Raw genomic sequence first — 26405 nt, forward strand, 5'->3', positions numbered from 1 at the left:
TGCCTCATCATTAAATGGTGGCCAAGGGTGTGTGTTCTTTTCAGTAAGCATTTCCACAGCAATCTGCAGCCTCCCTGGCTGCAATTCCTGCTGTGAAAAACCCCCACAGGAAGGTGATATCTTATCCTGACCTTTAAAGGAAGCCAGAAAGGCTGCAGAGTGCAGCCCACTAGTGAGGTGATGTGTAGGATGCAATATAAGATATCTCCAAATAATCATCAGTCACCTCAGAAGTAAAGCAAGTGTGACAAACCCCTTGGGAAGATTACTGAATTTTTCACTCCGCTTTGATATTTTTCAAATGCAATTTCTTTTCTTTTCTCTAATTGACGGAGAACAGGGCAGATGGACACCAGTGGAATTGTCAGAACAGCACTAACCTGTGTACATCACAGCTTTGCTTATAATATAAATACAGGCAACACTATAATTTGGGCTCTACATGTGTGTACATTACTAAAAATAATTATATGGTTGGAGCAACGAGATGAAAATAAATGAGAACATTTATCGGAAGGTTATCCCTCCAGCATTGAGGTATGAATAAGTGGATAACAGCCAAATCTCCTTAAGATGTAATCTCAGCCCTTCTCAGGGTCTCAGCAGGTTGGATCAGCAGCCGCAGAGGACAGAGATAGGCTCAGAAAAAGCATCAGAGCACTGGGCAGCCCAACCCTGTGCATCTTTATTCAGAAGAAAGTCCCACCAAGTTCAGTGGAGATTAAGGACTGCAGAGGAGTGAAGCTTTAAAAAAAGCAGTGGTGGTGCTCACACAATTTAATTGTAAAAATTGTGGGATGTGAGATAGGATTAGACCCTGTCTCCTTCTTCTTATTCAATTATATAGATGACTTGGTGAAAAAAGAACACACAAGACCTTGTTTCGTAGGTGTTGACAGCAGCAAAAATACTATACGCAAGTAAATAGAGATTACAGGTTATGCCAACTCTAAATGAATGGATTGATAAAATCTGGGAACCCATGTTAATGGCAAGATTGACGCATTATATGGGGACAAAAGAACCCATTCAGTTTAATGTGCACAGGATCAGATAGAAAAGGGAAGATACAGGACTGAGATAACAGCTGGAGCCAGAAAATTTGCCCACATGTAGCTTACAAACCCAAATTCTTTTTCGTTCAGTCTTTCAAATGTAATCTCTTCAAACAATGGCAGAGTATCTTTGGGGGGGGGATAGGAGCCCAATTATTCAATATTGTAAGAAAAACATTCCATGCTATACCTGCAATTTAAAGGGTGTTTTGTATTGTATTGAATTATGAGAATTTCTCCTTTATTTAAGAAGTGACGCAATGGTATATAAAGCACAAAGATATTGAGTATATGTAGTATATGTAAGTGGTACAAAAACTGCTTGCCTAGTGGGGTGAAGCTTCAGGAATAGTTTGCTGTGAGGGGTGTCACTAACACAGTGAGGCAGGGGTTACGTGCGAGCACAGGCAGAGCCAACCCAAGAAGCCCTGACCTCACCCCTCCTACTAGGCAGCAAAAGGCTACTGATTTAGGTCCACCCCACTGAGCAAGTCACTTCTGAAGTGGTATGCAGCATCTCTAATAGTATACGGGTATGCTTGTGTAATTGTATAGAAGTTACAATAATGAGTTTTAAATATAGACACAAACTGGACATTATGTTGATGGTGTGTTTAACTCCTGTGCTAAGGATTCCCCAGGTCCTTTTTTACACAAAAAGCTACACCTGTTGAAATTCCCTCTTCTGCACAAGTATTGAAGCCGTAAGAGCCCTGGCCTCATTTTAATTTGGCCACTTGCTAATGGCCTCAGGTGCTGAAGGCCAGCAGGACATGGCGTGGTAGGCCAGAGGCATTTACCTGACCTCCAAGCAGGTGAGTCACTGCTGTTTAAGTGGAGTGGGAAGATCAAGAGGGTGGCTAGGTCAGTGTGGTGTAAACATACCAGCAGAATCAATCCAGTGCTCCTGGCAGTGTGTTTGCACCACATCACCCTTATCTCTGCCCCACCACTCCATCTGTTACAGGTGGAGGCTAAAAAAACCAACCCCCCCCCCAAATTATTTCTGCAGCAGTGATTCTGATACACTCTTAGACTGACCACATGCTGGCTGCCACCAGATGTAAACCGACCTAGCTCATGAGTTATACTGGAGCATGCAACACTAAGCATTATATGATTTGCAACTAAAGGAATACATTTTTCTGCTGAGCCAGAAACACAAAAGATGCCAATAATCCCTGAGCAACAATCATATGTGACTGGAGATCTTATTTTTTGGGGAAAAAATCTCACAGCACTCACCTGAAGGAAATCCGGAAAGTACCTTGATTAAAAAAACATCCATTACTCCTGGAAGTTTCATTAGGCGAACAGTTTCTTTGAGACTAAATACACTAGTGGACTCGGACACACCTAGGAAAATTAAAAAAGCAGGTTAAAGTCTGGGAAACCAGGTGGGCACCAGAAAGCAAGGAAGTCATATGATATCTGAGCACAATGGTTTCTTTCTTTAGGAACACTTTCTACACTCTTCTCTCTAGCATAGGTGCCTTTCCTATGGAACATGACTGCATTGAACATGCAATGAACATGCACTCCAGAATTTTATCTTTGACATCCTATGCACAACTTTTCAAAAGTAAGTCCCATTAAATTCATTGGTGCTAATCCCAAGAAATTCCAGTGTAAAGTATAGTAGTTATGGGCCTAGATTCTATAAGAACTTTTATCCATTACTTTCTTAAAGCTGAAGCAAGCTGCAGACAAGGGCTTAATTTCTTGAATAGCTGTTATCGCTGATTATTATTATTTGCATTTATTAGTTGCTTTTTACAAAGGGAAACATACATTCAGGCCAAATATAAAAACCAGAATAAAATTAAAATGTTAAAGCCCATCTATAACATGATAAAGAAGAGATCTAATTCATCTCTAAAAAACAGTTAACCTTATGTTAACCTAAAGTAGAATACATGTAGTATGGAATCTTGTATTCACTGCTGAGAATGCTGGTTAGTATTAATAAATTTTTCATTCGATGGAACCCCTGGTTCTTGTTATAATGGACCAACACAGAGGCCTGATATTGATTAACCTCACTTCCATGGCAGCCCCTAAGTTGTTGAATTCCTTCCCCACAGAGGTGTGCCTGGTACCTTTGTTCTGGAGTTTCCATCGCACGCCAAAGACACACCTCTTTACTCTGCCTTTTGACTATACATATAGAGATGATATATATTTAGGAGCCACCCTATTCTTTTGATTGCATTTGCTTTACATTGATTTCAATATTGTATTTTTAAATTGCTATAACCTGCCCTGGAACCTGCCCTGCTAAAGGATGGGTGATGATGATGATGATGATGATGATGATAATAATAATAATAATAATAATAATAATAATAATAATAATAAATCAGAGAGGGTGACCAATCTGTGACCCTCCAGATGCTGTTGGACTTTGGGTCCCATTACCCCACCTGGTACAGCCAATAGCCAGGGATAATGGGAGATGGAAAAGTTGCTCACATTTGGCTTACAAACCTAAATCCTTTTTAGCTTAGTCTTTAAAGCGTAATCGGTCATCCCAAATGGTCAGAAATAGTAAGCACTCACTCTGGTGTGCAGCATCTCCTTTCAACTGTGGCTTTGTCTGCGCAGGGAAAAAAACGAGGACTGTCAAAGCACATGCGAGGCATCCTGTTAGTGCAACGTAGCAAGGAAAGTAGACGCTGTCGATGGAAAACAACAAACAAAAATGGTAAAAGTAGCTATTATGAATGCCAAGCCATGCGGATAATATGGGGAAGGCCAAGCTATGGGGAAGCCATTCATTGCCTCAAAATCTTGTACGTATAACATTCCATTATTTAAATTTTACATAATATCCTCTTAATTCAGAAGCATATATAGGCATTCAAATATAGATCCCCCCCCCCCCAGTCTTCCAAGCCCTGCCTTCCAAGAGGAAGGGCACTTTGGAATCATCTCATCACCCCCTAGTATTTTACACAATTCACAAAGCAGTCTGAATTCTCCCTGCACCCCACCTGGGGGTGGGAGGTTGGAGTGGGCAAAGGTGTGCTTCCAGCCAGCCCTGCTGGCCTGTGCCAACCTGCCAGCAGCTGCCACTGTCACCCGACTGGTGTGGAGCTCCCTCTTGCAACCTGCAGCCACTTTCGGAAAGCAGCAAAGTGGGGTTTTCTAGGGGCATGCAGCGAGTGGGGTTGAGCCAGCCTGGGATTCACTGGAGCCTCATCCAGCCCCACTGGCATCATGTGATGATGTCCACTGGCAAGCAATCTGCCTGTTCCTGCCTCTTCCACCCTGGCTGCTGCGTGCAGCAGGGCTACAGATGCAGAGCTGGCCCTGCTATACCGCAGAGCCCCATCAGGCTGTGGGGCAGGAATGGGGAGTTAGGGTTGCTCCCTCAGGCTACAGCTCTTCACCTGTTTATCTGGCAAAAGTCTATGGGACATACTTCTGAGTGGATATGTATAGGGTTTCTCTGTAGGTGACCAATACTTGTAGCAAACATGCACCTGACTTCCTCATAACGGGCAGTGGCGTTGCCGATGAAAACTTCAGGAAGGAAGCAAACACATTTTTCATTTTATGTTATCCCAGTCAGCACAAAGCAAACTATGAAATGGCAAGCAAGAATGATAAAGAGGAGGAAGGGAGTGGAGTCTACAGGGCTCGAAAGAGGCCCTGCTGCCGAAACTTAAACAAGAGGCCATGGGAAACCGTGGTCTCCTTTGTGGTGGCCTCATGTCATGTATACCAAATCATCTTCTCTCCATTGAAAGATAATCGTGTTCTCTTCCGTATTCACTGAGGTTTATTACTATTCTCCTTCAAATGCAGATTAAAGCTGTATAAAACACAAAGGGCTGAGTAAAGCTGTGGGCACAATGATTGCCCACGTCTTACGGGCAATGTTTCTGTTAGTGTAACTGTGCATGGCAAGTTAGGGAACCTTTTTTTCAGTAGTGGGACGTGGTCCCTGGTGTGTAGGGTAATCTCTTGAGGGTCACATGCTGGCAGGGAGGCAGAGTCCATGGTGGGCAAGGCACTCTCTCTCTCTCATTCTGTTACCACCCTTTTCTCCGTCGGCCACCCAGTTTCCTCTTAATTTCTCCTCTCCTTGCCATCCACATGAAATTGGGTGGCATAGCTGTCAAGTGTCCCTTATTTGAAGGGACAGTCCCTTATTCCAGCGCCATGTCCCGCTGCTGTCCCTTATTGATGGATGTCCCTTAAATGTCCCTTAAATGATGTCCCTTAAATTTCAAAGGAAGCAGCTCCTCTCCCTCCCTCCCTGCCGGCCAGGGAGGAGGGAAGCTCCAACTGTGTTGCTTGGCTGTGTTGCTCACCCAATAAGAAGTCTAAGAACGACTGGGGGTGGAGTTTGCATGCCTTGTGTGTGGCTAGTTAATGCAAGCTGAGGGGGGTTTTGAATGCTGGATGCCATTTTGTTGCACGTGCTGCTGCAAACTTTGCAGTGCAAAGCCAGGCTGGGTAGCCATCTTAAGTTGAGGCTGCATAGGCCTTGTGGTGCATGTGATTCAGATTCTATTCAGTTGAACCTCTGGTTACAAAGTTGGTTGGACAGTGTTCTCGAAGCTACCAGCATGAGTTTGACCAGACTGCAGGAGGACAGGAAGACTGGAGTGCCTGGAACAGGTGAGGCTGCAGGTCCCTTATTTTGGCTGCTGGTCCCTTATTTTCAAGGCTGCTGGTCCCTTATTTTCAAATCTGTAAGTTGACAGCTATGTTGGGTGGAGGGCTAGTTCCCACCACAGTTGCAAGGGAATTTGCCTTGGAGGTGAGAGGCAAAGTGCGGCACGTTATTCACATGTATTTGCATTGCAGTTCACCATATCCTTTAGGAGACTCAGGTGTTTTCTCAAGACAGATGGAGGAGCTGTTGAATAGCAGCAAGATGCATCATGGTGCCATTTATCGCTAAAACTCAAAAGCAAGAGTCAAGTTTCTCAGTATGTGCAACTGAAGAACTTCAAAGGGCAAAAATACATAAGCACTGCTGGAGATGAGAATTTGAACAGTCCACAGCAAATTTCTGATTATTTGAGAATAAGATCAGCCTCCTGAAAACCACCTCAAGCAAACAGAGACATTTCAACAAATTGCAATCTTCTTGGGTGGCGTCAGCCAAAGCAATTGTTATCTTAAACCACAAAATTAATCCATTTACTCAGTCACAACACTTTAAGGCCTCAACAGATTTTTATCAGCTTAAGTAGCTGCTTCTGCTTGTAGGATCCCAAATTGCATGGGTGGGGGAGTCAACTACAATTCAAGCTTTTCATTTTCATATATTGCGGATTTTATCCCTGGGATTTCATAGAGCCGGCACTCTGAAATTATGGGGGGGGCACAACCACCCGTATCACTGAAAGGCACTGAAAGGCTTTAAACTACCGAACTCTCAAGCAGATATAGTGCGTCCCATTTTGCCGCTTCAAGCTAACCAGGAAGTGCCACCTTGCCTTGCTGTCGCTCTCCCACCACCACATACTTGCTCCTGCTGCTGCCTGCTCAGCTGCCACTGCACTCCTTGCTGCAACTGCCGATCGCGGAGAATCAGCATCACCATTGGTGCCTATTCCAAGCAAGATGATGCTGATTTGGTGTGAGGCACGGTCTTGCCCAATATTGGTGGCGAAGCAAGCAGGGCACCGAAAGGCATGCTGCCTGAGGCAGCTGCCTCACCCTGCCTAATGGCTGGGCCAGACCGGCTTTCCTCTGAAGATCACACATAGGCTGCAATGCTGAAAAGGTCTTCCAGGACAGCCCAGGTCTGGATGAGGGCCATTCTTCATTCCTTATCAAGCACAAGTAGATGGAGCAAGGGGAACTACATGACACTGGAACCAGATAACCCTGGGGTGGCTGGTTCCTGGTTGGGTCAGAAATCGATCCCTCTTCACAAAATACTCTAGGAACTATAAGCATGCTTAACAGCTTCTAGAATTCTTTGGAAGGGAAGCCATGACTGTTTGACATGGTTTCATGGTGCTTTCAATACAGTGGTACCTTGGGTTACATATGCTTCAGGTTACATATGCTTCAGGTTACAGACTCCACTAACTAAGAAATATTACCTCAGGTTAAGAACTTTGCTTCAGGATGAGAACAGAAATCGTGCCCTGGCGGCGCAGAGCAGCAGGAGGCCCCATTAGCTAAAGTGGTGCTTCAGCTTAAGAACAGTTTCAGGTTAAGTACAGACCTCCGGAACGAATTAAGTACATAACCTGAGGTACCACTGTATATGGTGTGAATGTGGACTAGGACTGACTAAAATTCCCTATGGAACAGCAAAACAAAAACAAAAAACCAGCCAAATTACTTTATTGGGTTTTTTTGAATTTCTTTTGGGTGTTTAGTACGAGTTGGCTGGCGAGTTCCTGTCTGCACGGAAGCTTCTAACATTCCATCCACTTGATAACAAAGACAAAAATGGTCTCATGTTGACACATATTTTGCTGTGTATATTCAGGGAAAGTTAATATTGACAGCTTTTCAGAGCTTCCCAAGTCACCTGGACCAGCTTTCATACCACTGGCAGATTCCATTCTCTGTCAGCTGTGCAGGGAAACCAACCATGATAACAGATTACTGTGTTTGCAGTCTTGTGATGATTTTTCTAGGGATTATGTAGGTAAAGATAGAAAAGCTTTAAGTGCAACAGAACTGCTTAGAGACATACCAGGGACTCGCCTTATTTCTGAAAACTTGGCACGCCACACAGCCTCATGGTCTTCTTCCCATATGTGTGTGCATGGCACACAGAGACTGTGGTCTATTCATGATGGTATCGGGACAGTCACATGCTATTCTGCTTTCAATGCTGTTGGTTCCTGCAAAAGCACTGGGGCAGTCACACCGCTTCATTTCCAATCTCTGCATATATTGTACCTTCCTGTTGAAATCCTGTAACTTTTTATACCACAAATGTCCTGGGTTTGTGCCTTTTTTTGTCCTACTTCTGATGCGCTATAGCCCCTCTGGATGTCTGAGAGAGATTAAATATTTTGATTCTGGTGGTTTACTCTAGGCAAGGGGATTTGCAGCTTGAGAGACAGCGATGCCTGTCTCTCTATGCCATAGTTCTCTCAAAAACTACAAGTTCCAGAGTTCCTGCTGGCATTTTCTATGCAAAGGTGGAAGAAGGTATCAGGATGTGGAGATCAACCAGGGGACCACCACCCTAACAGGGACCTTGAGATCCCAGGGACAACATGGGGCAGTGTTTCTGTTGGGATATACAGGCCCCAGAAATATATGTTGACTAAATGAGGGATGGCTTTAAGGGCCATGCATGTCTCCTCAGATGTAAGCCCTACAGAGTTCAAGGGGGTTTCCTCCCACATAATTGTGTATAGCCTTGGTAGTGAGATGTTGTGGGCTACACCTCCCATAAACTCCAGCCACTTGTCAATAGGCAGGGATGGTGGGAGCTGCAGTTCAAAACATCTGGAGTAGGACTGCTGCTTAAGCTTGTCAAATTTCCAAAACTGCAGGAGGAGTCACCCCGTTTCTGCCTCTAACAACAGGCCTCATCCCACTTGAGTCTAGACCTGCAGCCTGCCTCCCCAATGGCCTGTTAATCTGCTGGAATGTTGTGTGTTTAGGGGCACTGTCTGCTTATGGCTAAATGTCTTCCTGTTTATGTATCCCTTGGGTGAAATCCTGCCTCACAATACAGACGGACATCTTTGAAGCCCTCTCCAAGGATAAACTGTGTTGTCTGAGTCACAAGCATTTATACGTAAAACTGGACATGGTGTGTAAAGGCTTCAACCAAGGAAAGGGTTGACTGGAATGGAAGTACCTTGAAGGAGGCACGTACAATTCAACAGTCTGCCATAAACATTTATACTGCAGAATTGGTTTTGCACTCTGCAGCTATTCATGGTTTATCACCTGTCAGGGACAACACTATTTAATGTTTCCTTGGTGAATCTCAAACCAACCCAAACACAGAAATGGTAGCTGCATTTGTATAGTAATCACTGTAGAGAGATAAAATTAAAACTGTTGCTGGATGGAGTGTGCTTATTTTCCAGGCAATATCAAAGCCACATCTACAAACATTCTCAAATGTTTATGGATCTTAAACAGTACATCTTAAAATAGAAAACTGAGTTTTCTAGGAATTGCAGACTGGACAGCAATAGCGTCATTGAAGCATGACTAGCACCATCGTTTTGGGGTTTAGACACCAATTGAAGATCCATATATTTGATTTGACAAAGGTGCACAGGAAATGGATACGTGTCCGGCTCGTATTGTTTTAAGCTGACATTAAACTTTTGGATTGAATGTTTGTGTTTTCAGTGTTTTGGTGACTGTGTGGCAAGCCATCCTCAGATCACAAATGATCAAAGGTGGTTCAGAACTTGAATAAATAAAATAAAATTTGAAAAACTATTAGATGAGGTTAGCTGCTTATTCCTGCTTCCTATTCTCAATGCAAATCAAATTGAATACTTCCCATATGTCTATGGAAGTTTTTCCCCCTTGCTGTCTTCCTGGCCCTTCCAGCTCACTTTCTTCCAATCAGCTGCCCAAGTCACCATTGTCTTTTTCCTGCCTCTTTCTCATGCATCCATCACACATAAGAAGAGTCCTGCTGCATCAGGCAAAATGGGACCAATCTAGTCCAGCATCCTGTTCTCACAGCGGCCAGCCAGATGCCTATGGGAAGCCCTGAGTGCAAGATCACTCTCTTCACCAGTGATTCCCAGCAGCTGGTATTTGGAAACATACTGCACTGAGCAGTATGCATACTGATGTCACACTTCTCAATATACTTTTAGTCTTGGGTTCCCCATTTGTGTTTGATGGGATTACTATTATCCTATAGGAACATGATGACAGTAAGAGTCTACACATGTGGTGAATGTGCCCACGATGAAGGCTGCACCAATTTTTAGATGAGAGGGATCTTGCCACCCTCATCTTGTATCTTTGTGGACTGAGTATTCCATGTTCCACATACTGCAACATGGTCCACTCTATGCAGGACTCCACTTGAAGTTAATTCAGAAGCTTCACCTGGTGCAAAATGTTGGTATTGAACTGAATATTATTCAGAGTGCCCTGTTGACTTGGTTACATTCATTAATTTCACTGGATCTACTCTGAGTCAAACTTAGTTGAATGTCTCCCCAAAAAAATTCATTGTTGGACAGTTCCTGTTGCTCCTATTCATATTCGTGAAACAGGACGTATTTCTCCCTTTAACAAATCTGAATCATTCTTTGCTTATTTCCATTTCCCCCTTCAATAAGGTCACAGCTGAGATCTAAGAACGTACAAACTGAATTTCAATGATTCATGCCTACTTCAAAAGTAAGCAACATAAAGCCTTCATTCATGGCAAATTCAGCTACTTTCAAGTACAGCTTTTGACTATGTGTCTAACTACATGAGAGCTGTAGGTGCATGAGGCTTGAAGCTCAGTGTTGCTCCATCTAATCAAAAGAAACATAGATTGCTGAACAACATAGCAAGGAATCGTTGCATGTTTCACAAGCACAAAGATGTTACAAGACATCTTTTGTCAGCCAGCTACAAATCTCAGACTGGAGATCTCCTCCTTCACTGGCTACGCTTCAAACACCACAGCCATATACCACGGGCAGAACACACCCAAGACAGAAATTCCTCAGCACCCTACAGGTACAGGTAGGCATAGCCAACATTCCAGATTGGTCATCAGGTACAAAGGAAGCTGTCCTATACCATGGCCACTGGCCTATCTGGCTCAATATTATCTGCCTGGAAGAAGCCCTCCAAGGTTTCAGACAGAGACCTTTCCCAGCCTTCCTTGGAGATGCCTGAGATTGAACAATGGACCTTTTGCATGCAAACCAAGTGCCCTGCTCCTGAGTAACATTTTCTGTTGTTGAAGTCCCATTCAGCAAGCATCGCCCTATACAAAAGCCTAAAGAAACAGTCATATTGTCCAGTTGACATACAACAAAACCCTTCCCTTCCCATGCCTCCACTGTCTGCTAGAAATTCACATGGGAGCCAAATCACAAGTCTGGGTGGAATTGTCAAAATAGGTGTGGTGATGCTATCGATGCAACCCTGAGCTCCAGCCAGATTTTTCTACCGTTGCTACACCTTGCAGCAGGAAATCCTGCTTAGTGGGGTGTTCTGCTTCAAGATACTAATGAATTAAGAGGCCATTGCCTATGTGCTTTGGGACATTACATAAGTAAAAACAGCCTGCGTGAACTCAGGAAGGGCTGACTACGTCAAACTTAGCCAGCAATGAAGTAGCGAGCCCTTTTCCAGAGAGGAAACTAAGACAATGGGAAGCTGTCTAGCTAAATGCTCTCTTCAGTAAAATCAGCCCAAGCATAACACATCCCCTATTAAATGAATGAAATATTTTTGGCATGCTTTGGAGAACTATTTCCCAAGGCAACGGGGAGCAACATGACGTTGCCAGCCAATTTCACTGCGGGAACTGAGAGCAGCAATTTTCTAAAAAACTCTGGTTTAATTACAGGAAGAGAAGCAGATCAGTTACGCTTGACCACAATGTGGGAGGATTTGCACATTTCATCCATAACAGCTCAGCATCATTAAATCTGGAGTGTCAATTACTTTCATATGCATTGAGCAGGAAAAATGCAGAGTTCAAAAATATATTTGCTAATGTAAACCAGGTTGCCTACTTTCTCCTGGCAGGTGGACCTTGGGACTCTTCTTTTTAAAAATGCAATAACACAATTTTACGCTGGCAGTATTTAATGGATTTTTCATCCAGCTGGCTGACAAACAGGCTTTGCTTCAAGTGTGTCACGGTCTTAAGATGGTGATTCAGGAAGTTCTTTGCAGCCCACTTAGGTTAAGTGCGTCCTCAAATGAGCTCTATTACCAATTCTCCTATGCAATCCTGGTCTAGTTGTGGACTTCAAAACACTCAAAAATGCAGAGAAGGGAACCCTTATTCCAAGCCTTCACTACTCAGTACAGTAGTAAAAATTCATTCTTGGGAAATTTTGAGTTGGCAAAACACAACAGACGTTTTCTGGAGGAGTCATTTCAATTTTAATAATAATAATAATAATTTATTATCTATACCCTGCACATCTGGCTGGGTTTCCCCAGCCACTCTGGGCAGCTTCAAACAAAATATTAAAAATACATTAAAACATCAGTCATTAAAAACTTCCCTAAATAGGGCTGCCACTACCGAGAAGGCCCTCTGCCTGGTTCCTTGTAACTTCGCTTCTCGCAGTGAGGGAGCCGCCAGAAGGCCTTCGGCACTAGACCTCAGTGTCTGGGTTGAATAATGCGGGTGGAGACACTCCTTCAGGTATACTGGGCTGAGGGCATTTAGGGCTTTAAAGGTCAGCATTACATTGATCTAGATAATGCGGTTCCTTGGCTCTAATGCCTCATAGCCATAGTATTATACAGTGGTGCCCCGCAAGACAAATGCCTCGCAAGACGAAAAACCCGCTAGACGAAAGGGTTTTCTGTTTTTCGATGCGCTTCACAAGACGAATTTCCCTATGGGCTTGCTTCGCGAGTCTTGCGATTTTTTTCGCTCCCCCCCTTTTTCTAAGCCGCTAAGCCGCTAATAGCCTTTTAGCCGCTAAGCCGCTAAGCCTTTAATAGCCGCTAAACCGCTAAACTGCTAATAGCGCTAATCCGCTAAGCTGCTAATAGGGTTGCTTCGCAAGACGAAGAAACCGCTAGATGAAGAGACTCGCAGAACGGATTAATTTCGTCTTGCGAGGCACCACTGTACAGTGGATGCTCAGGTTGCAAACGTGATCCGTGCAGGACGCACGTTTGCAACCCGCAGCGTTCACAACCCACTGCGGCATGTCTGCGCATGTGCGGGTTGCAATTCAGCGCTTCTGTGCATGCGCAAAGCATGCTTAGTGCTTCTGCGCATGTGCAACCGCCAAAACCCGGAAGTAACCCGTTCCAGTACTTCTAGGTTTCGGCAGTCCATAACCCGAAAAAACGCAACCTGAAGTGGCTGTAACCCAAGGTATGACTGTATTTATTGATGTTTGTAACATACCCTGAAGTCCACAGATGCTATAGAAATATAGCAGCTAAAGATATATCACACCTACCTAAATGACTCCCCCACTCTGTTTGCAATCAGATGTTATCAGCTTCACAATAAGTGCACCGTCTGCCGGGGGAGATAACATACAAATAATCCTGCTGGATCAGTTTGAAGGCCTGTCTCCTGTCTCCCACAGTGGCCAAACTGATGCCTTAGAGGGGAAGCCTACAAACAGGACATTCCACACGGCAGTTTCTACAAATGAAGCATAATCAGGGATGTGGGAAGTATGAGAAATACCCTGTGAAAAAGTTGGTGTGTTTTCTGAAAAGGCCATCCCCAAAGTGCATGTGGGAAGCCAGCTATATGTACTAAACAGCTTGAGCTGGTTCTGTGCTAGAACCTATCAGCCACATGGACCACTTTGATCTAGAATGCTCAACATTGTAGATCCAGAACCCCCTGAGTGAGTGAGTGACTCCATCAGAAGAAAGGGAACTTGAGATTCAGGATGTCAGTTCACAGGCACCTTAGTCATTTGCATACTTGGTGGTGTGAAAAAGCAGTCAGAAACCAATCACAGCATGCAGAACTTTCACATCATCTGATGTGAACACAAATGCAACACTTTTCAGTGGAGACAGTTGCAATTAGCTGAGAATAATCAAGTCCTTGCTTATACTTCTTGTATGGTCCCTTGACATATCTTCATCCAAGCAAGTGATATTATCTGTTAAGCAGATATATTTCCTGAAACAGTAGTTCTTGAAGCTAGCAGTATGAATCACATCATTTAAACCGGGCAGAAGCTGAAGCCCTTAATTAAGGCTTGTAAGGTCTGCCTGAATGGACAGGCCCTTTTGTTATAGTCATTAGGAGGAATCTTCTGTTACTATTTTTACAACACCTCCAATTAGTTGCTTTCTCTGATGCTGCACATACTACAGTTGCTTTATGTCAAGGAAATCAAAGCAATACAAAACTTGTGTGCAGTTATCGTGTTACAACCTCTGACCTCCCAAATGTTTCTGGACCACAATATCCATCACCTCTGGCCACTGGCCATATTGGATGGGGCTGATGGGAGTTGAAGCCTCAAACATCAGGAGGTTTACAATTTTCCTAGTTTTATATGGCTTACAGACTGTGTCCAAGGAGGCTTGCCCAGTTATCAGGCAGAAAAAGGGTGAGAAGCTCAACTCAATATGTAGGATTGCCGAAGGGAGTGGTCATTGCTTTAAAGCATAGCTGTCAACCTTCCCTTTTTTGTGGGAAATTCCCTTATTCCAGCGCCGTTTCCTGCGCTTCCTGCTGCTATCCCGTAGACTGTCCCTGGGACAGGTGAGGCTGCTGATCCCTTATTTTCGAGGCTGCTGATCCCTTATTTTCAAATCTGAAAGTTGACAGCTATGCTTTAAAGGCTGTCTGTGCTAGCTAGATGGGCACAAAGAGTGGTAAATCTAGTGGGAAAATTCTCCTCACCACTGGCAGGATGATACAGGCAATTTAAGCTGCAATCCTCACCACACGTACATGGGAATAAGCACCACTGAATTCAACAGGACTTAATCACAAGGTTAGAATTGCACTGTTAGGCCACATTCAAACTGTTTTGAATAACATAGTTTGAACACGGATTAAAAACCCAGCAGTGGAAATGCAGAGAGTGCACAATAAATGGGAGCGTGAACACAGCCCAAGTTAGGTATCATCCAGATGACCTTTTTATTGAGCATTCATCCTGAACCACTCACACAAAGCTTAGAGCTTAGACTACATCTGGTCTTTACTGAGCATTCAATCTGATTTATTAGTGGGAAAGTTATACGATCGACCCCGCATCATGATTCAGATGTCTTCCCATTCATCATTCACTCATCCCATGCTTTTCAGCACATTCCCCCTATCACTTTCCTAATAGCAAAAAGTCTGGTTTGATTGTTTGTTTGTTTAATGTAATGAATTTGTTGCTCCAGGGCTATAGAGAACTTAGATGCACTTTATTTGGGCAAACGTAAATTTCTGGTACATTCCTGAACCCCGTGTGCAAAATAGTGACATTCTGGAGGCACCCTAGAGCAAACCAGCACTAATTTTGTGGCTCTTTTGGTTTCCACAGGGTAGCAAAGTAGGTCACCTTGTTCTGGGGGCCATCCACTCTCTCAGGATTATAAAGAAAGGAACAAATTGTCTCTGTGACAGGGAATGGTTTCAAGCAGTCATTACTGACATAGGATCCCCTATCCCACTAAAAATTCCTGTCATTGTTGGGTCTTGGTGGGGAGGGGGGGCCTATCAGTGACAGATTCCTCTCCAAACAAATCAGGCCAGGGCTGAATAAAGCAAGCCTGGACATGTCCAGCTTCCTTTTTGCAGTCAGCCTAAATTGCACAGCAACAGGACAATCACATCCTCATTCCTCTCCATCTGAGATAAAGTTCAGAGTCAATGAAAGCCTTATGCCACATGGCAATTACATTTGAAATAGTTCCAAATGATAAAGTGGGGAAGAAATGTGAATGAGGCCCACAGCTATTCATTACTCATGTCATGTATTTATTTGGGATTTATTTGATAAAAGGTGTCCTTAATTATGAGGTATATCTACCCCACAGCTCTCCATTAGTTTTACAATACTGGCTGCATATTATGCACTATGCATTTAAATTATATCCCCCCCTCAAAGAATCCTGGGAAATGTAGTTTAACCCTCAGAGCAACAAATCCCAGGGCACTTAACAAATTACCAGTTCCCAGGATTCTTGGGTAGGGGGCTGTTATTTAAATATGATTTAAATGTATGGTGTGTACGCAGCCTATAGCTTCTTCTAAAAGTCATATTATCAGGGCACCTTTTCAGCTTTCAGTGTCAGCTAGGAAAGATTCTAGAAATCTTTAAACGTCTTTTCTTGGATATAAAAACTCACTGTCCCTGTGGTCACCTAAAGGCCTTCCTCTCCTGGAAGGTCTGGTATTAACGAATAATTCAACGCACAGGGAGTCAGCCCACTCCTAAGAAAAGTGCTGGCAATGTCCTTGATTCAAATAAAATTCAACGTAACAAACCCACCTCTCATCCTTTTTGTATTACAACAGGGTCTGCATCTTCTGTTTAGAACAGGGTCTCAGGAGAAAGACTTGCTGTTTCTAATGCCAATCGGAAACTTCAACTGGTACAATGTTTACCATGGTGGTTAGAAGTTTTTATGATAAGCAACACATTTTTACGAGAGGTCTTCTTCATATGTTTTCTTCTTCTGAAGCCACATCCACACTATACATTTAAAGCACTCTTACACCACTTTAACAGCCACGACTTCCCACAAAGAATCCTGGGAACTTTAGTTTGTTATGGGTGCTGGGGAACTGTAACGCTGTAAGGGGTTTCCTAACTCTCAGCACCTTTAACAAAAGCATGGTGCGGCTGTGTGACTCAAGTCCTAGTCCTATACAAAGGGGAAGCTTACTTGCCCTTCCTCTTCCCCACTTAGCTCATCAGCCACGACATGCAGCTCCTGCATCACAGTAGACCCCAGGAATGAAATAAACCACATCATTTCCTGCTCTGGAATGAACCCATGAACTCTGACGTGAAATTTCCGGGGAAACGGGACAGCTGTCCTTGCCTGTGGCCAACGGAATAACAGTTTGGCAGTTGCTGGAACATATTGTCTGGATGAAACATTAGCCTTGTGTTCTTTGGGGCTTTGTTTTGCTTTCGCGATGCTGTAGAAATCCTCTTGTTCATTGGCAGCTAGGCCATGTCCGTGTAGATCAAAGAGCTGCTAGTCATGAACATCGGAGAGAGAATATTCCAGAACGAGTCAGGGATGTGAAAGGCTTCTCTTCTGTGCCCTTCCATGGGGCTGGCATTTGCATCACTGAGCGGTGACATAAGGAACAGGGCAAACAAAAAAACCTTTATATTCCTAAATCTCTCAAGGCTGGTTCTTTTGCATATCTATAAGAGTCAGCTGCTGGAGGAGGAAGTCAAAATGCCATTTATTAGCTTTCGCTTTTAAAAATACCAACAACTAAGGCACATCAAAGCATGATGCACCATCAAGGTAGCAGTTAATTTACAGGGATTTTAGCTTCATTTTGAGCAGACCTAACAGCATTGGACCTAAATGCATTGGAGTGGGAAACAAAACCCAGACTCCATCTTCTGTTCCATTAAACTGGCCATCCTACCTCAGGTCAAAGGGCTGATCACAGCCTGTCCAATTCTATGCATGTTTACTAGAAGTAAATCCCACTGTACTCAGGTAATAGTGAATAAGACTGCAGTCTAAAATAATCCAACAGAAGCAGCTCAAATATTCTGCCAAAGACAACTAGGTTGGCAACTGAATCTTAGGTCTCATCCACACCACACATTTGAAACACATTTATATTACTTTAACAGTCATGGTTTCTTCTAAAATATTCCAACAATGGTAGTTTATCCCTCACAGAACTACAATTCCCAGCACCCTTAACCCAATGCAGTTCCTTGGATTCTTGGGGGGAAGTGAAGTGCTTTAAATGTACGGTGTGGATGGGACCTCACTTCAGCAGTGATTTGGGGACAATATCCTCCACAATGCCTCAAGGAATCAGGCTATCTTATGAGGTGGAGACTACCTTAGGAGACTCAAAGGGTATCTGCCACCCTGAGTATTTGCTGTGTGAGGCAGTTGCCTCAATCAGCTTAATGAAATGGCTGGCCCTGACTACAACTTCCATCAGTCCCCATCCAGCATAGTCAATTGTTGAGGATGATGGGAGTTGTCCACAAAATTGGGAACACGCCATGTTGGTTACCCCCAGCCATAAGAAGATCATACTATATCTGAGAAGAAAATTATCTGGTTACTTCTGATGACTAGGAATGAGCAGAGCTATGAAAGAGGAAAGAGCAAGTTGGTTTCCCAAGCCTCCCTTTGGTTCAATTTTCCTACTATAATAATAACAACAATAATTTATTATTTATACCCTGCCCATCTGGCTGGGTTTCCCAAGGGTTTAACCCAAGGCAGAGTTTGATTTGGCATGTGGAAATGATACCTCACACCACCTTTTCCTACCCTGTTGCTGCAACACCTCATTGCCCAGGTAAAAGCAAGTTTGGACATGATTCGCGGTTCTCCCTGGTGAGCATGGAGACAGCCATTCATAAACCAGGCTGGGTCTCAGCTGTAAAGGAAATATTCAGAATGTGGATGCTTCACATACCTTGGCATACTCACACTCAAAAACTGGCATGGTAATTGATGGGAATTTTACATAAGAGAATTGTGGTGAAACTGACACCCGCATTTAGCCACGGAAACAGTGTACATTTGATATTTGGACCACAGAGATCTGATTGTTCTTTTTTAAAAAATGTTGTGGTTTTAACATGGCAAGAGGAGTTGCTGAGGGGCAGAGTGTCAGGAAGCATTGGATTGGGGTGGAATGAGAAAGGGTTTGTTGGGTAGGATTTGTAAACAAACAAAAACTGATGGGGTTTTTAAAAAAAGAAGCAACAGCATGAACTGCTTTATTATTTAAAAGGGGAAAAACAGAAGAAAACTCGAGACTCAGTTTAACTTTGTAAAGAATGTAGACAAGACAGTAAAACATAGCAGTAAAGCATAATAAGCACACAATAAATGCCATTCTCTACCTAAAGAAGTAAAGGAAGTAGGAAATTATTATAAACCCTGCTGTGCCCTGAGAAACAAAAGCCTTCAGAGGCTCTAAGGCAGGGGTTGCCTACATGGGCTCACTCAAGTAAATATGGATAGACAGGACTGCAGCCTGAGTGTTTTATATATGAACATTGAATAACAATTACAGTATACCTGAAAAATACGGTATATTTTGAAGGAAAGTTAAAATTCAGAAATATTATGTTATAACCTCCTGCTTTGCACAGGAGGTTATTGCTCAGGGCAAGTATGGAGACCCTCCAGATGCATTTGGACTCCAACTCCCATCAGCCCGGCCCGTGGTGAGGGATGATGGGATTTGGAGTCCAACCACATCCGGAGGGCCACAGGCTCCCTACCCATCACTCAGAGGGTTAACGCAGAGGATGGCAGACAGAATCCTAGATATTTAGCTTGCGCACTGATCAGGACTCAGGGAAGAAGAATAAGATGTGCCAGCAGATTTATGTTACATGGTCTTTTATGGACTAAAGTCAGATAAGTCTGGTGAAGTGGACTTTAATCTGTTAAGTCAGGGGTAGGCAACCTAAGGCCCGGGGGCCGGACGTGGCCCAATCGCTTCCTCAAACCAGCCCGCGGACGGTCCAGGAATCATTGTGTTTTTACATGAGTAGAATGTGTCCTTTGATTTAAAATGCATCTCTGGGTTATTTGTGGGGCACAGGAATTCGTTCATTCCCCCCCCCCCAATATAGTCCAGCCCACCACAAAGTCTGAGAGACAGTGGACCGGCCCACGGCTGAAAAAGGTTGCTGACCCCTGTGTTAAGTCTTCCAGGGGCCACCAGATCCTTCGTTACTTTTTTTTTCACTCAGCTACTCCTCAGGATGTTCTTACCTAGGAAAAGGAGAAAGCGGTGTGCCCTTGTGCGACAGCACATTCCTCCAGGGAAATTGCCGGGTGAGGTATGTGTGATCTGTCAGAACCTAAACAAATAGCTCTCTCTTGCAATGAGAGGTGGGACCAGGGAACGGAATGTTTTGCTGAAACTGAGAAAAGCATCCAGGACCTGTGGTTTCAAGTGCTCTGACCCTACTAAATCCCAGAGCGCAAGTCAAACAGAAAAATGCAAATCCATTCCTTTTACAGATCCGGTTCAAGGCAGCCCTTAGGGCAGGTGATGGAAACTTCTGACCCTCCTGATGTTGCTACAGTTCTCATCAGAATAATAATACAATTTATTATTTAGACCCCGCCCATCTGACTGGGTTGCCCCAGCCACTCTAAGCAGCCGATAGTCAGGGGTGATGGGAGTTGTAGTTCAACAATATCTGGAGGACAAAAGGCTCCCCACATGCAGGCTGCTTCTTTCTTCTTCTTCATTGGGCCAATCTCAGCGTCATGCATTTGAGTCCCAGGTTGGGCAAAAGATTTCTGCATTGCAGGGGGCTGGACTAGATGACCCTCATGGTCCCTTCCAACTCTTTGTTATTGTTGTTGTTTAGTCGTTTAGTCGTGTCCGACTCTTCGTGACCCCATGGACCAGAGCACGCCAGGCACTCCTGTCTTCCACTGCCTCCCGCAGTTTGGTCAAACTCATGCTGGTAGCTTCGAGAACACTATCCAACCATCTCGTTCTCTGCCGTCCCCTTCTCCTTGTGCCCTCCATCTTTCCCAACATCAGGGTCTTTTCCAGGGAGTCTTCTCTTCTCATGAGGTGGCCAAAGTATTCCAAAGTATTCCATCTCTACAATTCTATAATTATTCTATCAGTTGTTATTGGTGGGGTTTATGGTTTGACGGTTTTCTTATCAGATAGTTGTATTAAGTATTTTGGTTTGATTTGATTGTAACCTGCTCTGTGGTTGCTTTAGTAATGAAGAGTAGGCTAGTAATGTTTTAAGTGCTGTTGCATTCATGTTCTGCTTGTGGGCTACCCAGAGGCATCTGCTTGGCCACTGTGAGAACAGAGTGCTAGATTAAATGGGCCTGATCCACCAGGTACTCTGTGTCTCTGTCTCTATGATGTTAAATTTGGGGAGGGACGTGCTCACCATAATCTCTAGGGTCAGTAAAGAGATAAAATTTGAGCACACTCATAAATTCATGCAAATTCAAAAACAAGCAAAGTTTGGTCCATTAACAACTAGGCCAAGGGCTCTTCCATTCCACTTAGGATCTCAAGCCCAGGCAGCTTCACATGGCTAGCTGGGGATAAGCCAAGCTGTTAATATGACAAAAGGGGTTGATGGCCCATCTAAGAGGAATCCTTGGGTCTGGGAAGACAGGAGGTTCCCAAAGGTGGCAGGGTGTGTGAGAGAGGTGACAGGGAAAGAGTGTCTTTAGCAAGGCGTGCAGAGAACAAGGGGGAGAAGAAAAGACAAGAGTTCCATCTTTGGTCAGGCTGGATGAAGGGAAGCTGGGAAAGATGCCCTCGAGTACAGGGCTGAATTGCTGCTGTGAACAAGCCACTCTTGAGATGACCATGCTGTAAGATCTGGACTCCCTCCATCTAAATTCACATGTAAAAATGTGAATAAATCATATTTCTTAAAGCTATGACGGCCTCTGCTGTATCTTCAATTCACCAAAGGTGAGCACTTGGAACCCTGAAATCTTGCCACAGCTCGGCAGAGATTGGGGGTAGAACACAACTACATACATACACACACACACACACACACACACAGAGAGAGAGAGAGAGAGAGAGAGAGAGAGAGAGAGACATGTACCAGGGTGCAGGTAGGCCTTCTGGGATAAATGATCCGGAGAAGGGTGTAATCTTCAGCAGGCAACAGTCATCTACCAAAATTCCTCTACAGTTTAAGAACAGTCTGGCCCCATCCCATGGGAACCAGAGCTTCCAAAATGCCTTGTCATCGAGAACAAAGGATTTTTTTGTGTCCTGGGTCACCCATGCAAACTGCTTGGCTAATCAGCATAACCATTCTAGGCTGAGAAATACCAGCATTTCTACAGTAACACAGAGAAAGAGAGATTTCTCAAGCCAGAATGGGTAAATTGTCTAGAAGCAGAGCAGAGAGCTCTAGCCTTTTGCCCTGTTCCAGCCGTGGTCCAAGCTTAACCCCTTTAAACACCCACAGATTTTCCATTCCACCAACGTGATGGAGAAAGAAGGAATTTCGTGATAATTCTCCGGAGCCGATACTGCTAAGTTACAAGCAATAAACATAGAGAAAGAACGGCCTTTTGTAAGCAAGTAAGAATGGCACCCCATTTCATCTAATTAATAACCAGTATCACACTGCACTGGTAGGGTGGAAAAGCTCTTAAACCTATTGTCCGAGCCAGTATGGTGGTACAGAACATCCCAGCTGCTCAGGGATCAAAGCTGCCAGCAGTAGAAGCCTCCAAGTCTAGCACCCATCTGTACCTAGATAGTTGTCAGTTTGGCTTGGATCCAAACCTTTTATGGGTACCATGGAAGAAGCACATGTGTGGGGCAGGCTAAGGACACTTTACTTTGTCATTTTTTGCCCACCTATTAATCTTCACAGGGATGTGGGTGACACTGTGCATTAAACCACAGAGCCTAGGGCTTGCCAATCAGAAGGTTAGCGGTTCAAATCCCTGCGACGGGGTGAGCTCCCGTTGCTCGGTCCCTGCTCCTGCCAACCTAGCAGTTTGAAAGCACATCAAAGTGCAAGTAGATAAATAGGTACCACTCCAGTGGGAAGGTAAATGGCGTTTCCGTGCGCTGCTCTGGTTCATCAGAAGCGGCTTAGTCATGCTGGCCACATGACCCAGAAGCTGTACGGCGGCTCCCTCAGCCAATAAAGCGAGATGAGCGCCACAACCCCAGAGTCGGTCACGACTGGACCTAATGGTCAGGAGTCCCTTTACCTTTTTATTAATCTTCACACATCTCCCATAAATACATGCTTGATGTTACATGGGTAAGGCAGAGGAGGAATGAACGAGAGTGCAGAAGTGGGTGCTGAGGATGTGCCCAGAGGTTTCGGAGGTGATGATCTAGATGTTAGGGAGGGGTTGAATGGGTTATCAGAGAAGAGGTCTGCCTCAGTAATATTGGATACCCTGACTGCCATGGGAAAGCTGCCTGACTTGCCTCCACCTCCTCTGGAGAGGCACCTGAGGCCAAAATGAACAGTGAGCTGGCTGTGTCAACTCTGCCTCCATTGCCAAGGATGCTGTGCTGGCCTCAGCAGACCTTGTAGACCCAGTCTACTTGTAGGACTGCCTGCTTGGTTGCCCAGTCCTGTGACTTGGGGAAACAACCACACAAATTACTGTGCCTGCCCCATCCTTCAAAAAGGGGGCCCAGGAGGCGCATCAAGTGTTGGGACAATGACTTAGCTTCTGCCTAGCTATGCATCTTAGACCTCTGCTGTCACTTCTTAACCATGTAACCTGTAACCTGATCTAAGTTTGGGCACTGGGTGTGGGTTGAGGGAAGCAACAAGGACTTCTCTTAAGACAAAAGTGAGTGCACCACCCTCAGGTGCTCGGCAGCCAGCCTCCCTCGCTAGCCCGCTTCAAAGCATTTAGAATTTAGTGCAAGTGCCATGAACGTCAGCCACAAAATGGCTGTCATGGGGTGAGTGGCAGGGTGCAAAATGAATACGGGAGTGGCGCAACACAAAATGGCTGCCACATCTAAGAGAGCAGAAAACGCAACAGGAATGCAAAATGGTGTGCGCATGCTACCCACGCTGGGGTGCAGCGTGGATTTCTGAGGGGATATTTACTGAGATGTTTTGCAGGTGCCATAGTACTGGTGAGTGAAGTGGCACGAGAAACGTTAAATGGGAAGAGAAACACCCACATGCCACTCACAGGCACGTTGTTACAACAAAGTGAGCTCAACTCTCCACCCACCAATATTCTAAAGGGATTCGGGAGAGTCCTCAGAAAGAGGCAGAGAAATGGAAGCTTATTTCGCAGGTGGAAATAAGCTTCAAGAAAATAGAGGACAGGTTTTGCCAGTGCAGACTGTCCTAAAATTCACTACCTATGAAGGACCAAGGACATAGGTCTAAGAACCAAACAAAAATTTTATCCTCTTCTGCATTTAAAGCACAAGTATGTCAATGCCACACACACTTGAATAATAGTGAGAAGAAAACGCAAAGTGGGCAGAAAACCCGAGGGACATTCTTTCCCTATGGCATCACAGCAAACAAACAGAAAAACCATTCCAGGACAGTAAAGCATGAATGCATAACAGAAAGCTGGTGGGACTTTATAGGAAATTATGCAACAATTAACACAAATGGGCCATTTTAAAAACAAAACTTTGGAATGTGTTAAGAGGAGGGCACGAAGTATGGCCAATCCCGTGGTTTCGTTCGCAGGAACTCCAGTCTCCTCCGCTAGAGCCCTGCCAACAGCAAGGCCATCCCCATTTGCGTGTGTGGATGGATCTGCTCCCCCCCCCCAACAATAACAAAATGGGACAGTCTGCACATTAAATAACTCCGCATGCACATTGGAGCACTCAGAGAGCTTGTTCAGAAGACACTGCAGACCTGCCCTTAAGAAATGCAGGACTTCAAATGTGACTAGCTACCTTTGGCGAAGCAAGGCTGCAATCCTATGCATTCTTCCTGGGAGGAAGCCCCATTCAATACAATGAGATTTATGTCTGGCTGAGCATGTAGAGGACCGCAGTGTAACACAACACTGTCACAGGAGAGGGTAGTCTAGAAAGAACATTTATTTGCAAGCTCCCATTTTTAAAGGCCACAGATGCCATTCATAAAGTCCTTCTCAAGGCAATTTGCTTTTATGCAGTCAGTGGCTGACGCCACATTCATACCATATATTGAAAGCGCTGTGATCCCACTTTAACTTACCCCCAAGAGACCTGGGAACTGTAGTTTGCTCAGGGTGCTGAGAGGTGTTAGGAGTTCCCCTCGCAGAGCTGCAATTCCCAGAGTTCCCTGTGAAGAGGGAACGATAGGAGACCCAGAAGGAGTGGTTTAGCTAACATCTCTCAGCGCCCTTAAACAACTACAGCTCCCAATATTCTTTGGGAGAAGCCATGACTGTTAAATTAGGGCTGCCCTATGTCCAGATTTTCCCAGACATTACTGGGATTTCAAAGGTGTCATTTATGTCTGGGGGGAATCTTTGAAAGGTGGTGCTTTGTCCTGGGTATTAGGTAACTGAAACTGAATTGTTGGGTTTGTCTAAAAAGAAGCTTTCGGGGTGTCCTGGTTTTTACTTTTTGAAATATGGCAACCTTAGTTAAATGTATGGTCTGAATGTGCCCCAATTGTGTTTCTGCATTTTTTCTTATTGTGTTGCTTTGTTTTATTTTGTCTTACTTATGGCTGTATGTCATCTGTTCGCTGCAGAAAGGACACTTAATATATTTTTGGGGAGTGAGAAGCATCTCCCACTCTGATTCTGCCCATCTTTCTCTCTTCTTTTCAACCCTACTACATAAAACCAGTTCTTTTTTCTTTAAAAAAATGTTCAGGGTACTCTCATTTTGACTCAAGAAAACCATCATGCACACGTGTCCTTTTTTTGTTCTCATTACTGTGTAAAATACCACTGATTTTGTGTGTGTGTGTCACAAACTTCCAGAACTTTTTGGGTTCCTTCCCACCACCACCCACAAATCTCCACAACAAGCCTTGATGGTACTATTCCTCTCCTTCTTCCCAAGACATTTGCACCATCTAGTGGACATTAAATCAAAGCATCCTAAATGGCATTTTGGTTGGTCCTCAGCTGTGGCTGTTTTTTGACAGTGAGAGTGGTAAAGGTATTCTCTTCAGGGTGGCCAGATGAAAAGGGAGATGGGGCTCTTTCTTGCTCCTTTAAAAGTTGAGTGAAAGGGGGGACTTTTAGCAGATTTGGTTGGGAGAAGAGTTGCAGCGCAGTGGGCAGAACACCTGCTTTGTATGCACAAAGTCCCAGATTCAATCCTTAATGTCTCCAGGTAGGGCTGGAAGAAGTTTCTGCCTGACACCCTGGGGAGCTGCTGCCAGTCAGTTTAGACAGTACTGAGCCAGATGAAGCAGCAGCCGGACTCACAAAGAGGCAGCTTCCTATGTTCCTGTCTAAAGCCCCATAGAGGGAATTGCAGGGGCAAGAAGGGTAGTGGAGGATGATCTGTTTTGAAGCAGAATGACTGAAAACCTGTGTGCTGTTTATTATTATTAATTATTATTATTTATTAAATTGTTATACTGCCCTAAGCCCCGTATACTTCAGGGCGGTTCACAATATAAAATCACTATATATATATATATATATATATATATATATATATATATATATGAAAATACATAATAAAAGCAAGACCAAAGACAGCCCAATAATTATAAAAGGGCACTATTTATTTCCCACTACCATGTAACTTGCTGTAAGGTAAAAGGTAAAAGGTAAAGGACCCCTGGACGGTTAAGTCCAGTCAAAGGTGACTATGAGATTGTGGGGCTCATCTCGCTTTTCAGGCCGAGGGAGCCGGCATGTGTCCATAGACAGCTTTTCGGGTCATGTGGCCAGCATGAGTACCACTTGCACCACTTCTGGCGCAACGGAACACCGTGACGGAAGCCAGAGAGCACAGAAATGCCTTCTACCTTCCTGCCACAGCGGTACCTATTTATCTACTTGCACTGGTGTGCTTCAAACTGCTAGGTTGGCAGGACTTCCGGGTTGGCGCCTTCGGCAATGGCGGAGCTCCTCCGATCGGGA

General features: G+C 44.4%; 1 protein-coding gene and 1 long non-coding RNA gene across 2 annotated transcripts in view; both read right to left on the reverse strand.

Annotated features, from left to right (window-relative positions):
- LOC308474141 overlaps positions 1 to 26405 on the reverse strand; it is a 129765-nt gene that overhangs the window by 84115 nt on the left and 19245 nt on the right. The window lies entirely within an intron of this gene.
- The window catches only part of SLC67A1 (solute carrier family 67 member 1), a 79783-nt gene that overhangs the window by 35643 nt on the left and 17735 nt on the right, over positions 1 to 26405 (reverse strand). Inside the window, exons 6-7 of the mRNA XM_080999342.1 lie at positions 3615 to 3730; positions 2301 to 2411 (exon numbers count right to left, since the gene is read on the reverse strand). Coding sequence (XP_080855468.1) covers positions 2301 to 2411; positions 3615 to 3730 — 227 coding nt within the window. The remainder of the gene's footprint in view (positions 1 to 2300; positions 2412 to 3614; positions 3731 to 26405) is intronic.

Source organism: Podarcis pityusensis (genome assembly GCF_964106645.2).
Source record: "Podarcis pityusensis genome assembly, chromosome: 1".
In the NCBI taxonomy this organism is placed as follows: domain Eukaryota; kingdom Metazoa; phylum Chordata; class Lepidosauria; order Squamata; family Lacertidae; genus Podarcis; species Podarcis pityusensis.